General features: G+C 47.4%; 1 protein-coding gene across 4 annotated transcripts in view; it reads left to right on the forward strand.

Annotated features, from left to right (window-relative positions):
- LOC106585171 (G protein-coupled receptor kinase 5) overlaps positions 1-10,907 on the forward strand; it is a 70,624-nt gene extending 59,717 nt beyond the window's left edge. For 3 of the 4 annotated variants that reach the window (XM_014171085.2, XM_045706639.1, XM_045706638.1), the window contains 13 exons: positions 1,523-1,600; positions 2,887-2,984; positions 3,381-3,473; positions 5,368-5,431; positions 5,522-5,662; positions 6,575-6,765; positions 7,009-7,046; positions 7,170-7,259; positions 7,415-7,623; positions 8,103-8,240; positions 8,490-8,627; positions 8,811-8,942; positions 9,072-10,907. In XM_014171085.2, the coding sequence (XP_014026560.1) occupies positions 1,523-1,600; positions 2,887-2,984; positions 3,381-3,473; positions 5,368-5,431; positions 5,522-5,662; positions 6,575-6,765; positions 7,009-7,046; positions 7,170-7,259; positions 7,415-7,623; positions 8,103-8,240; positions 8,490-8,627; positions 8,811-8,942; positions 9,072-9,155 (1,494 nt within the window). In that variant the 3' untranslated portion in view covers positions 9,156-10,907. Of the gene's footprint in view, positions 1-1,522; positions 1,601-2,886; positions 2,985-3,380; positions 3,474-5,367; positions 5,432-5,521; positions 5,663-6,574; positions 6,766-7,008; positions 7,047-7,169; positions 7,260-7,414; positions 7,624-8,102; positions 8,241-8,489; positions 8,692-8,810; positions 8,943-9,071 lie in introns of all 4 variants that reach the window. The other variant, XR_006761723.1, reaches the window with a different exon arrangement.
- The last annotated feature ends 3,764 nt before the right edge of the window (positions 10,908-14,671 follow it).

The raw sequence follows: 14,671 nt of genomic DNA on the forward strand, positions 1-14,671 counted from the left end.
TTGGCAAGATACTGCATTGTAAGACAGACGCGCATACACACACACCACACACAGAATGAGCCACCCAATTGTTAGCCGAAGGGGTTAGCCGAAGGGAAATGGAGACGCCCCGTTGGCCTTTTGGCAGACTTTTTATTTATTTATCTATTTTTATTTAACCTTTATTTAACTAGGTAAGTCTTACACACACACACACACACACACACACACACAGGCCAGAGAAACAGATCTAATGGCAGAAGTCTGGCATTTTCACCCAACGCCTTTCTTTCTCTGTCTGTCTGTGTCTCAGAGCAGAGTAGACCGCTATAGTGGGCCACAGCCAGGGTCAGGAGAGAAACTCTAGGTGTTGGGGGGGATCTGGGGACGCTGGTCTGACACACTGTGACACTAAAGGACCTCATGGAATCCTGCCGTGTTGACTGTGGTTGCCAGGCAACACAGGGTCACATATGGGGTCCCAGGCAGCGTGTGTGTCAGAGAGAGAGAGTGTCTGTTAATAACAGATTGTGGGTTAAAGAGGTGTTTGTGTGTTTCAGGTCAGGTGGGCTAGTGGAGAGTCTTGTGTAAAGGCGCCCGCATACTAGGTTCGGTTTGATCCTAGCAGAACTCAGTTAGGCGACACATGTCGATAAATCAAGAAATCTGTAATCAATTTCAACGTTTTTAGTCGCGCAATTTTACAACGAACTAAAATGTTTGGAGCAGTGTTTCTCAAGTGAAAAAAATTGCATGAAAACTGGTAGTCTCTCGTTGAATGACAACAAACACTTCATCCACTTGTCACCCCAGCCACAAAGTCAAAATTGACTATATCGTAAAAATCTATGTTGTGTGCTCGAACAGCCCCCCAAAAAACCTGACAAACACCAAAACAAACAAAAACGTCACAAGCTTTCATCATAATATATGCGCAAGCTGTTTTGACTGGGAAGCATGCGACAGGCTAAATCAAATCAAATTCTATTGGTCACATCCACATATTTAGCAGATGTTATTGCGGGTGTAGTGAAATGCTAATGAGGATAGAGAGGTGAGAGAATGATCAGGGAGTGAAGGATTAACAGACTATGCCACAACCCCTAGCAATGCTGTACCGCTCCGTGCTCTCTCACTCCTGGCTGATAAATACTGGAGCTGCTAAGGATATAGATAATGACTGATCATTTCAACTCAAGGCAGTCCATACTATGCTGGTCTAGTCGCATGCTGCATGTTTCCACAACACTGGTAGCCACACAATAATGTCATTCAAAACATGATCTCGTCCATACATTGCCCCTGATAATGGAATAGTATTGTATGTCCAGTCACACCCGGGTCGAAATAGTATGTGTTTTCTTTCAAATACTATATTTGCATACCCAGGATGCCAGTTGGATGCGGTTTGCACTTTTGGGACTATTCCATTGGTTGCATTATGCTGGGCAATATATTACGAGGGTGCATTGAGCAAATATTATTTGGAGCGATTGTTATATTACTATGTACTGTAAGTGTATAATGATGCTGTGTTCTTTAGGATGACTATGAGCTGGCGCCTGATGAGAAACGGAAAAGCAGAGGAGGTGAAATTATTGGGAAGTTCCTCACTAAACAGGTGAGTGAGTCTTTGTAGGAAGATTGATGAACGTAGGTAGGTGAACAACTGTTAGAGCGATATGTTTGTTTGTTTGTCAAATCCAAATCAAATTGCATTTGTCACATGCTTCGTAAGCGAACAGGTGTAGACTAACAGTGAAATGCTTACTTACATGCCTTTCCCATCAATACAGAGAGAAAATTTGAAAAGTAATAGAAAAATAATAATGCAAGGAATAAATCCACAATGAGTAACGGTAACTTGGCTATATACACGGGGTACCAGTACCGGGTCCATGTGCAGGGGTCCAAGGTAATTGAGGTAGATATGTGTCAGAGTAAGGCCCTAAATATTGTCAAAGACTCCAGCCACCCTAGTCATAGACTGTTCTCTCTGCTACCGCATGGCAAGCGGTACCGGAGCGCCAAGTCTATGTCCAAGAGGCTTCTAAACAGCTTCTACCCCCCCCCCAAGCCATAAGACTCCTGAACACCTAATCAAATGGCTACCCAGACTATTTGCATTGCACTCTTGATTTAAAAGAGTTAGTGAAAATGGGGGGGTTCAATGCAGATAGTTCGGGTACTATTTAGCAGTCTTATGGCTTGGGGTAGAAGATGTTCAGGTTCCTGTTGGTTCCACACTTGGTGCATCGTACTGCCATGCGGGAGCAGAGAGAACAATGTATGACTTGGGTGGCTGGAGTCTTTGACAATTTTTAGGTCCTTCCTCTGACACCGCCTGGTATAGAGGTCCTGGATGGCAGAGAGCTTAACCCCCCCAGTAATGTACTGGACTGTACTCGCTACCCTCTGTAGCGCCTTGCGGTCGGATGCCAAGCAGTTACCATACCAGGCGGTGATACAGCCAGTCAAGATGCTTTCAGTGGGACAGCTGTAGAACTTTTTGAGGAGCTGAGGGCCCGTGCCAAATCTTTTCAGCTTCTTGAGGGGGAAGAGGCGTTGTTGTGCCTTCTTCACGACTGTGTTGGTGTGTGTGTGTGTGTGTGTGTACCATGTTAGTTCCTTAGTGATGTGGATACAGAGGAACTTGAAGCTCTCGACCCGCTCCACTACAGCCTTGTTGATATAGATTGGGGCGTGCTCGGGCCCTCCGTTTGTTGTACTCCACGATCAGCCCCTTTGTCTTGCTGACATTGAGGGAGAGGTTGCGGTCCTGGCAACACACTGCCAGGTCTCTGACCTCTCTGACCTCATCGTCGTCAGTGATCAGGCCTACCCTACTAATTCCCGTGTGTGTGTGTGTGTGTGTGTGTGTGTGTGTGTGCGTGTGCGTGTGTGTAGTCATCAGAGTGTGTGGAGGCAGCAGAGAGCCTTGCTGAGCAGTGTAGAGAGAACCTGGAGCTTCACCCCTGCAAGGAGATCTTCAGCGACTGTCGCAAGTAAGGGAATCTTTCTTTGGTCCTTTTTGTCAACTATGATATTCTTATTAAGAAACAGCTTGACCTTAGCTTCTCGCTAGCCTCGTCCCATACTCAATATGCCGAAGCCAACTCTTCTATCATTTCTATCAAGTTGCTGGCTTTCGAAGCGTCAAAAGTGACTTTGATTAGCACACTGGTAACAGTGGGAGAACTGAAGTGGTTGGTGTACCAGGTGTATATGCAATGTGTGCAAGAGACTGGGGATGAGGTTGCATAAAACAATGAAGGAACACAGAGAGGAGTTGGCTAAAGCACAAACACACTGGACCCCCAGCTGGCTTACCTCTTACTGTAACTGAAGCTGTTGTCTTTTGTCTCAAGCTTTAACCTTTTTGTTTGTTGTCTGTTCTTTAGGGCTCTCCATGACTACCTGAGACGAGCTCCCTTCTCTGACTACCAAAACAGCATGTACTTTGACCGTTTCCTACAGTGGAAGATGCTAGAGAGGTGAGTGCTGCTTAAACTCCTACAAAATCGAACAGAAACTAATGTTTTTAGTGGTTATTGAATGGCACGGTGCTGGCTTGGGGTCCACGCACCTCATTTTTCAACGATGATGTAGCCTACCAAAAAGCAAAGTAAAAGCATTCTTTAAAGCTGAGATCCGCGATAGGCACGACGGCGTCACTGGCCGCCCCAGGCGCTTTTGTTATTTTTACGAGGAAATGAGCATCCAGCATGGTGGTAAACAAAATCCCAGTACATACTATGTTGTTCTATCGCGTGTGCAATGATTTCTCTGAAGAAGAAGAAAACTGTGAATGTTGTTTAAACCATCTTTGTTGTTGTAATACGGCAATGGGTTCCAGCTTTAACGCCATGTAACATGGGAAAATGTATATATAATATGATATATTATTTAATTAAACCCGGCAATTAGTCTGAGCTGGTGCTTCTGATCTTAAAAAGCACTGTCCAGCTGTCTGTCGCTATACCCCCTTGAGGGGCCCGCTGGCCTGGGACTGGAAGCAAATCGAGGGAAAAACACATTCTAAAGAGCCTTCTGCTGCGAGCGGGTTGCATGTGACAGAGGGAAAAATCTAAAGATGCCTTACTAGGATGGGTTGCTAATATGACTAGGACTGTGCCTTTGGCTTCTGGACCATGAAGGAAAGTTGATGTGGAAACGAATTGGAACAGGAGAGAAATGCTGGTTTCAATAGCGTATTGACGGAGTCTTGATGAAATAATTCCCATTTCTAAGTTTGGATTTTGGCTAGGCCACTTTTTTGAATCAATAGGCTACAAAGTAAAACATCAATATTGCAACGAAGTACCTGTTTTCAACATGCAGACTGCCTACCGCTCAGATTGTAGGCCTAATAACTTCCAATCTGCTTAATATTAAGAGGACTTAAATAATAAATATAGTAGATATCCTCTTTCAGTGGACATCAGCACTCTGTGATCACCCGCGATTCCACGTAGAAATGTTGTGCGTCCACTGGGCTTCATGAGAACATGTTTGAGGAGCTGTGAGTGTGAGCTGTCGCTGCGTGCTCAAACTAGGCTCGATATGCGGTAGAGAGCTCTGTTACCCGACCCGAGCCCGACGGGCCCGACATTAATCATCGGGTTAGGGCCGGGTAGGGTATCACTAAATTGATCACTAACATATTTATAGCTGACCTATTTGCTCGTGCTCTGCTACTCGATACAGCCATATCATAACATGGTGTCAGAAGCGCTTCCACCTCGTCAAATATAAGACGGGAGATATGATTTAACGGAAAATAATAATATTCGCTGACGGCTAACTGCGGTCTCAGCAGAGGAGCCCAAGTGGAGCCGTTGCTATGGATACTCACAGACTTGGAGCCACCATGAGCAGAACACATGCAGAGTGAGCAAGGAGCGAGTGATGGACAGAGAGAAGAAGCTAATGGATTTACTACTGGAGGAAGTTATTTCTCATTTCGGGCCGGGCCGGACCTTAAATTTGTCAGAAGCGATCGGGCCTGGGTAGGGTAGGGTAGGGGGCATGGGTAGGACTTAAAATTGATGCCCGTACAGGGCTCTGGTATGCGGTGCGCGTCTGATAAAATAAGATACATGACAAACGAATGAAAATACACACACGCCAATTTAGTTCCATTCAGTTATGCTAATTGACCTATAGCTAGACCGGTAACCATGACAGGTAAAAAAAATATGTTTTGCAGACTAACCGTTAACATCTCCTAGTGATGATGCCTAATTTGCGTTTATCATAGGCCATATCAGCTATGAATTGAATTGATTTGGTCAGAAGGGCCCCTCGAGAGCACCCCGTCCCCTATGTGCTTAGACTCTCTAGCTCTATGCCTGGTACTATGTTATTTACTATGTGATGCGTTTTCAGACAGCCAATAACTAAAGACACGTTTCGACAGTACCGAGTACTGGGGAAGGGAGGATTCGGAGAGGTGAGGCACAATTTTCCATTTAGAGAATTATTAGAGAATTGGGTGTGTGAGATGAACTGGCCTATGATATAGTACTTTGTGTTCTCTCAGGTGTGTGCGTGCCAGGTGCGAGCCACAGGGAAGATGTATGCCTGCAAGAAGCTGGAGAAGAAGAGAATTAAGAAGAGGAAAGGAGAGTCCATGGCCCTTAACGAGAAACAAATACTAGAGAAGGTCAACAGCAGATTTGTTGTGAGTCGCTTCTTATTATTTGGATACATGACCACGCAATACATGTACACACACTTTCACTTTATTCTCTCTCTCTCATCAATCTCTCTCTCTCGTGTCTCTCTCTCTCTCGTCTCTCTCTCTCTCTCTCGTCTCTCTCTCGTCTCTCTCTCTCGTCTCTCTCTCTCTCCCCTCTCTCTCTCTCCTCTCTCTCTCTCTCGTCTCTCTCTCTCTCGTCTCTCTCTCTCTCGTCTCTCTCTCTCTCGTCTCTCTCTCTCGTCTCTCTCTCTCGTCTCTCTCTCTCTCTCTCGTCTCTCTCTCGTCTCTCTCTCGTCTCTCTCTCTCGTCTCTCTCTCTCGTCTCTCTCTCTCTCCTCTCTCTCTCTCTCGTCAATCTCTCTCTCTCTCTCGTCAATCTCTCTCTCTCTCTCGTCAATCTATCTCTCTCTCGTCAATCTCTCTCTCTCGTCAATCTCTCTCTCTCGTCAGTCTCTCTCTCGTCAATCTCTCTCTCTCGTCAGTCTCTCTCTCGTCAATCTCTCTCTCGTCAATCTCTCTCTCGTCAATCTCTCTCTCTCTCTCGTCAATCTCTCTCTCTCGTCAATCGTTCTCTCTCGTCAATCGCTCTCTCGCTCGTCAATCTTTCTCTCGTCAATCTCTCTCTCTGTCTCTCTCGTCAATCTCTCTCTCGTCAATCTCTCTCGTCAATCTCCTCTCGTCAATCTCTCTCTCTCTCTCTTGTCAATCGTTCTCTCTCTCTCGTCAATCGCTCTCTCTCTCGTCAATTTCTCTCTCTGCCTCTCTAATCAATCTCTCTCTCGCTCGTCAATCTCTCTCTCGTCAATCTCTCTCTCTCTCTCTCTCTCTCTCTGTCTCTCTCGTCAATCTCTCTCTCTCTCTCATATCAATCTCTCTCTCATATCAATCTATCTAGGTGAGTTTAGCATATGCCTATGAGACCAAAGATGCTCTGTGTCTGGTGCTGACCTTAATGAATGGAGGGGATCTGAAGTTCCACATCTACAGCATGGGGACTCCAGGCTTTGAGAAGGACAGGGTCCAGTTCTATGCTGCCCAGATCTGCTGCGGCCTGGACCACCTACACCAGGAATCCATCGTCTACAGGTGGCAGCTTTTTATCATAGCACCTCAGTTTCCCTTAACACAGATCTAGGTTCACATTGCAACAGATCTGGGATCAGATAGGGGCAACTACCTACTCCTACCTTTAGCAAAATTAGCAGTGGATTCTTCTGATTGTCATTCACTATACCAATGTCTCCCGAGATCACATGATGTCAACACATGATGTATTGGTTTTAGTCCCAATGTCAAATGCCCCAAATTAACTTTTTTTCTTTTTTTCAGGGATTTAAAACCAGAGAATATTCTATTAGATGATAATGGTGAGTTGCCCTTACTACTGTACAGTAGCCTAACTACTGGGATTGTGTATTTGAACTCAAGAGAGGCTCTCTGTTAAATAGGACTGATCTTTGACCCCTGACCTCTCTGCTCCTGTGCTGTAGGACACATCCGGATATCAGATCTAGGCCTGGCCATCAAAGTGCCTGAAGGGGACCCCATACGAGGCAGAGTGGGAACAGTGGGTTACATGGGTAAGCCACCTTACCTTCATATGTTATTACCACACATTAAAATTCATTTCCAATGCATCGGAATACAATAATCGTCAAACAAAAACCTGACACATTTTCTTACCATACAAAGAAGACATTATCATTAAACCTGTTGTACTGTGCTGTGTGTGTAGCTCCGGAGGTGATCAACAACGAGCGCTATGGGATGAGTCCAGATTGGTGGGGGCTGGGATGTCTCATCTACGAGATGACCGCCGGACGCTCACCCTTCCGCGCACGTAAAGAACGAGTGAAGAGGGAAGAGGTGGAGAAGAGGGTGCAGGAGGGAGAGGAGGAGTACAGCGACAAGTTTACAGAGGACACCCAGGCCATCTGTAGAGTGGTGAGAGCCCATTGATTGATTGACAAGACGTTGGCCTAGTTAGTGTCATCAGGAACTGCACACTGTATTTGGCCGTCACCCTGAGTAGCTGATCTCATGATATTTGAAAATGACTGACTGTACATTCTATCATCTCTCCCCGTCTTTCTCTCTCTCCCGCCCCCGTCTTTCTCTCTCTCTCTCCCGCCCCCGTCTTTCTCTCTCTCTCTCCCGCCCCCGTCTTTCTCTCTCTCCTGCCCTCGTCTCGCTCGCTCTCTCTCGCCCTCGTCTCGCTCTCTCTCTCTCTCCCCGGTCTCGCTCTCTCTCTCTCTCCCCGGTCTCGCTCTCTCTCTCTCTCCCCGGTCTCGCTCTCTCTCTCTCTCCCCGGTCTCGCTCTCGCCCGCCCCGTCTCGCTCTCTCTCTCTCTTTCCCGTCTCGTCTCTCTCTCTCTCCCCCGTCGCTCTCTCTCCCCCTCTCTTTCTCTCCCCCTCTCTCTCCAGCTGTTGACCAAAGATCCTAAGCAGAGGCTGGGCTGTACAGCGGGGGGGTCAACAGGGGTGAAAGCTCACTGCTTCTTCAGGAACATCAACTTTAAGAGACTAGAGGCAGGCATCCAGGAGCCCTCCTTTGTACCTGATGTAAGTAGAGGAGGATGGCAATTCTTGTCCTGCTTCAGCTCTAGAAACAACACCAGGAAGTGTTTTAATATGGGAACCAACCAACTGTTCCAATTGTTTCAATCAGTTACATTCATGAATGTGTGAATATGTTATTTAGACCAGGGATCATGACCTCTACTCCAAATGAAGACTTTCATACTTCTTCCTCTGCCCTCCATCTGGATCTTCTCCCTCTTTTCCGCTGTGCTTTTCTTCTCTCTCTCTCAGCCCCGGGCGGTGTACTGTAAGGATGTGTTGGACATTGAGCAGTTCTCTACAGTCAAGGGAGTAAATCTGGACCAAACCGACAACGACTTCTACTTCAAATTCTCTACAGGCTGCGTGTCCATCCCATGGCAGCACGAGGTGGGTGAACTAACTGGGACGTCTTTCCCTCTCCTCTGGCCTCTTCTGAGAGGTAGTCTGCAAGGTAACCTGAAAGACTGAATAATTGGTGGTCTTGTCAGTCAGTGGCAGTCAAATACTGTCCTTACATCATCTCTCTCTCTCTCTCTCTGTCTCTATCTCTCTGTCTCTGTGTGTGTATAGATGATAGACACAGAGTGTTTCAGTGATCTGAATGTGTTCGGGCCCCAGGGGACAAGACCCCCAGATCTGGACTGGAACACGCCCCCCGAGCCTCCCCGACGCAGCCTGCTGGACAGGATCTTCAGGAGACACGTGAGGACACACACACACACACACACACACCAACATTCTCAGTCTCACACAGAGTTTACACTACACAGTTACATCCACACACTGATACTGAGATGACACAAACTCCCTTTCTCTCTCTCCACCTTCCAGCACCCCGAGGTTTCCATCGCCAACAGTCGCGTGTCTTCCTGCAGTGTGAACTCAGTGGACTCCATGTCAAACTCTGCCCCCTAGTGGCCATGGCTCTGTGTGGCGCCACACACAGACAGAGGAGGAGCCGGAAGGATCTTCTCACTGCTGATTGGTTTACACCTGGCCTGACCAGCTGTCAGTCTTCCGGAGGCACCCAAGCCCATGGTCAGTCTAGGTTAATGCTGACCGTGACCCTGGCCTGAGACCCATGGGGAATTATTGGAGGGACATTCAATAACGCAAAGACGTTTTGAAAACAATGCTCAGACACTTCACTTACCTTCAGGATCGCTGGAGTAGAGACGAGCCACTGACGGTGTTGATGAATAAGAAAAAACGAGCTAATTCAGGGGATCCACTGTCTGAGAAAGACCACAGGAAATACAAGATGGGGTCTTTGTTGTTGCTGTTTTTTTTATTTTTAAAGAAATCGAATTCTTTGCATAAATTCACATTCACACTCAAATGCACTCTCTGTTCATTTATTCCTCTCTTCCCCCCCTCCCCCTCTCTCTTTTTGTCTCTTTCTCCTTTTCCCCTCCCTCTCCTCTAATCACTTCTAAACATACATGCAACCAACAACATAACCAACCTCAAGACACAATGTGCATATTGCCTTGTATACCCTCAGGCCAAAGATATAGTTCAGTTATGTATTTGTGTTATTGTTGCCGTATTAGTTTTGGAGGAGGAAGGGGGATTTGCCTGGTCTTTATTCAATCACATATTAAACTTGAGTCAGCAGCTATGCTACACCTAAGTCACAATCAAACATGTGTTTGCATACAACAGGCTGCCCCCCCCCTCCCCACGCACACACACACAACTGTGGCATTAGAATTGTAACTACAATACTTGTCTTGTTTTCTGCACTTTTCCCCAAAGAGTGCACCACCGCACTCCGTTGACCTTGAGAAAAAGGAGATTTGTCAAACCAATAAGCCACCATTTATACGTTTTACAGTAAAGATGTTATTGCTTTACCTCAGACATTAAAGTAATATTACTGTGATGTAAACTTTGTAATATCCATTGAGCCAGTGCTGTTTTGTGTTTGTGTTGCCATCACGACCATGGGTGCATCTCGATAGTCTCAATGGGGGGGGGGGGGGTTTTCTCTCCTCCTTTTCTTCATCTGCGCTGATCCTAAAGGAAAGGTGAGGAATCCTGGAAGATATGACCTTTTTCTACAGGAAATGAGTTTTAACCAATCCAGTGCAGGAAAGATGAAAGAAAGGAGAGGAAGCCGTGTTAGACTATTGAGGTTCCTGGGCTCTGGTAGAGTAATTGGTAAAGGGACCACATGTCACCTCACAATGGGAAGCCTTCCAACACACTCTAACAAACGGGAAGAACAGCTTTGGTTTTGAAATTTGATGTCTTATTTTAAGGACGAATAAATATTTACAGTAAACAATTGTACTTACACGTTTAGTCTTGGCCAGTTATTATTTTATTCGTAAATAATGTCACAAATTGAAAATCAGAAGTGCCTCTTTAGCCTGATCTCCTAGACGACTCGCACACAAATGTTTGCACTTTGTTTCTCTCATGATCGATTTGTTTCTTTATGACACACACACACACTGTATTTGGCTGGTGGTGGAGGCTGGGAAGTGAGGAGAGAGAGGATAAGGAGATGAAAGGGGAGAATAGAAGGAGAGAACGAGAGATGATCTCTTCCTGCTATTGTTGTACATTACAGTGCTGAGTGTACAGAATGTAAAGCCAAACCCACTGTGCTCTGCAGCTCCGAATAAATAAACCCTGTGCTGCCTTAGCACCTCTGTACCATCTGTGTTTCATGTCTGTCTGTGTAGCAAATACAAGAGTCAGGGCATTCTCATACGGATGGATCGATACAAGAGTAATTAGTTTCATAATAACATTTCCACAAGATTATTGATACCATTTTCAATTTATGGGCCGGTTTCATAGTCCCAGATAATAGTAATCCAAAAGCAGGCCAAATTCAGTATAAATACATTTGAACGGTTGATTGAAAGGAAAGTTTTTGCTAGGAGTTGAATTTGTCTAAAATTATACCAGTCTCCAGTGGTAGCTAGCGTCACAAGGCTAGCTATCGAGACCTAGTTAGCCCATGCTGCAAGAATTATGATAACTTGGTTAGCTTGTTGGAAAGCAAGCTAACCATGCTAGCTAGCAGTTCTACCTGCACATACGGTAGCATTGCTAGCTCTCTCCTCTTGTTTAGTTTAACCTACATTCACTGCTTTGTATTAAATAAACCGGCAAATTTTAGACTGACGGCTTTAAGGTTGTGGGAGGATAACACCCCGAAGTCTAACTAACCCAAGATTGACCACAGCCTGTTGTTTCCAATGGGAGCAAATTAATCATAGTGGGCAGAACAAGCAACAAGTTAGACCACAGCCTGTTGTTTCCAATGGGAGCAAATTAATCATTGTGGGCAGAACAAGCAACAAGTTAGGCAGAGCCAAAGGTACGGAGGTGCCGTTCCCCTCACAGCTCCGTAGGCAAGCACCATGGTCTTGTAGCATACAACTCATCCAGAACGCCGCAGCCCGTCTGGTGTTCAACCTTCCCAAGTTCTCTCACGTTACCCCGCTCCTCCGCACACTCCAACTGACTTCCAGTTGAAGCTCGCATCTGCTACAAGACCATGGTGCTTGCCTACGGAGCTGTGAGGGGAACGGCACCTCCGTACCTTCAGGCTCTGATCAGGCCCTACACCCAAACAAGGGCACTGCGTTCATCCACCTCTGGCCTGCTGGCCCCCCTACCGCTGCGCAAGCACAGTTCCCGCTCAGCCCAGTCAAAACTGTTTGCTGTTCTGGCACCCCAATGGTGGAACAAGCTCCCTCACGACGCCAGGACAGCGGAGTCAATCACCACCTTCCGTAGACACCTGAAACCCCACCTCTAAGGAATACCTGGGATAGGATATAGTAATCCTTCTAACCCCCCCCCCCCCCCAAAAAAAGATATAGATTTTCTATAGTAAAGTGGTTGTTCCACTGGATATCATAAGGTGAATGCACCAATTTGTAAGTCGCTCTGGATAAGAGCGTCTGCTAAATGACGTAAATGTAAATGTAAATGTAGCAGATGCGAGCTTCAACTGGAAGCCAGTGGAGTGTGCGGAGGAGCGGGGTGACGTGAGAGAACTTGGGAAGGTTGAACACCAGATGGGCTGCGGCGTTCTGGATGAGTTGTAGGGGTTTGATGGCATGGGCAGGGAGCCCAGCCAACAGCGAGTTGCAGTAATCCAGACGGGAGATGATAAGTGCCTGGATTAGGACCTGCGCCGCTTCCTGTGTGAGGCAGGGTCGTATTCTGCGAATGTTGTAGAACATGAACCTACAGGATCGGGTCACCGCCTTGATGTTAGCGGAGAACGACAGGGTGTTGTCCAGGGTCACGCCAAGGCTCTTAGCACTCTGGGAGGAGGACACAATGGAGTTGTCAACCATGATGGCGAGATCATGGAACGGGCAGTCCTTCCCCGGGAGGAAGAGCAGCTCCGTCTTGCCAAGGTTCAGCTTGAGGTGGTGATCCGTCATCCACACTGATATGTCTGCCAGACATGTAGAGATGCGATTCGCCACCTGGTTATCAGAAGGGGGAAAGGAGAAGATTAATCGTGTGTCGTCTGCGTAGCAATGATAGGAGAGACCATGTGAGGATATGACAGAGCCAAGTGACTTGGTGTATAGCGAGAATAGGAGAGGGCCTAGAACTGAGCCCTGGGGGACACCAGTGGTGAGAGCACATGGTGCGGAGACGGATTCTCGACATGCCACCTGGTAGGAGCGACCTGTCAGGTAGGACGCAATCCAAGAGTGAGCTGCGCCGGAGATGCCCAACTCGGAGAGGGTGGAGAGGAGGATCTGATGGTTCACAGTATCAAACGCAGCAGATAGGTCTAGAAGGATGAGAGCAGAGGAGAGAGAGTTACCTTTAGTAGTGCGGAGAGCCTCCGTGAAACAGAGAAGAGCGGTCTCAGTTGAATGGCCAGTCTTGAAACCTGACTGATTTGGATCAAGAAGGTCATTCTGAGAGAGATAGCAAGAGAGCTGGCCAAGGACGGCACGCTCAAGAGTTTTGGAGAGGAAAGAAAGAAGGGATACTGGTCTGTAGTTGTTGACATCGGAGGGATCGAGTGTAGGTTTTTTGAGAAGGGGTGCAACTCTTTCTCTCTTGAAGACGGAAGGGACTTAGCCAGCGGTCAAGGATGAGTTGATGAGCGAGGTGAGGTAAGGGAGAAGGTCTCCGGAAATGGTCTGGAGAAGAGAGGAGGGGATAGGATCAAGCGGCCGGCCGTCACAAGTCGCAAGATTTCATCTGGAGAGAGAGGGGAGAAAGAGGTCAAAGCATAGGGTAGGGCAATGTGAGCAGGACCAGCGGTGTCGTTTGACTTAACAAACGAGGATCGGATGTCGTCGACCTTCTTTTCAAAATGGTTGACAAAGTCGTCCGCAGAGAGGGAGGAGGATTCAGGAGGGAGGAGAAGGTGGCAAAGAGCTTCCTAGGGTTAGAGGAAGATGCTTGGAATTTAGAGTGATAGAAAGTGGCTTTAGCAGCAGAAACAGAGGAAGAAAATGTGGAGAGGAGGGAGTGAAAAGATTCCAGGTCTGCAGGGAGGCTGGTTTTCCTCCATTTCCGCTCGGCTGCCCGGAGCCCTGTTCTGTGAGCTCGCAATGAGTCGTCAAGCCATGGAGCAGGAGGGGAGGACCGAGCCGGCCGGGAGGATAGGGGACATAGAGAGTCAAAGGATGCAGAAAGGGAGGAGAGGAGGGTTGAGGAGGCAGAATCAGGAGATTGGTTGGAGAAGGATTGAGCAGAGGGAAGAGATGATAGGATGGAAGAGGAGAGAGTAGCAGGAGAGAGAGCGAAGGTTGCGACGGCGCAATACCATCTGAGTAGGGGCAGAGTGAGTAGTGTTGGAGGAGAGTGAGAGGGAAAAGGATACAAGGTAGTGGTCGGAGACTTGGAGGGGAGTTGCAGTGAGATTGGTAGAGGTCAAGCGTATTGCCTGCCTTGTGAGTAGGGGGGGACGGTGAGAGGGTGAGGCCAAAAGAGGAGAGGAGTGGAAAGAAGGAGGCAGAGAGAAATGAGTCAAAGGTAGACGTAGGGAGGTTAAAGTCACCCAGAATTGTGAGGGGTGAGCCATCCTCAGGAAAGGAACTTATCAAGGCGTCAAGCTCATTGATGAACTCTCCAAGGGAACCTGGAGGGCGATAAATGATAAGGATGTTAAGCTTGAATGGGCTCGTGATTGTGACAGCATGGAATTCAAAGGAGGAGATGGACAGATGGGTCAGGGGAGAAAGAGAGAATGTCCACTTGGGAGAGATGAGGATTCCAGTCCCGCCACCCCGCTGGCCAGATGCTCTCAGGGTATGCGAGAACACGTGGTCAGACGAGGAGAGAGCAGTAGGAGTAGCAGTGTTTTTTGTGGTAATCCATGATTCCGTCAGCGCCAAGAAGTCGAGGGACTGGAGGGTAGCATAGGCTGAGATGAACTCTGCCTTGTTGGCCGCAGACCGGCAGTTCCAGAGGCTGCCGGAGACCTG

The sequence above is a fragment of the Salmo salar genome, chromosome ssa24 (assembly GCF_905237065.1).
Source record: "Salmo salar chromosome ssa24, Ssal_v3.1, whole genome shotgun sequence".
Lineage (NCBI taxonomy): Eukaryota > Metazoa > Chordata > Actinopteri > Salmoniformes > Salmonidae > Salmo > Salmo salar.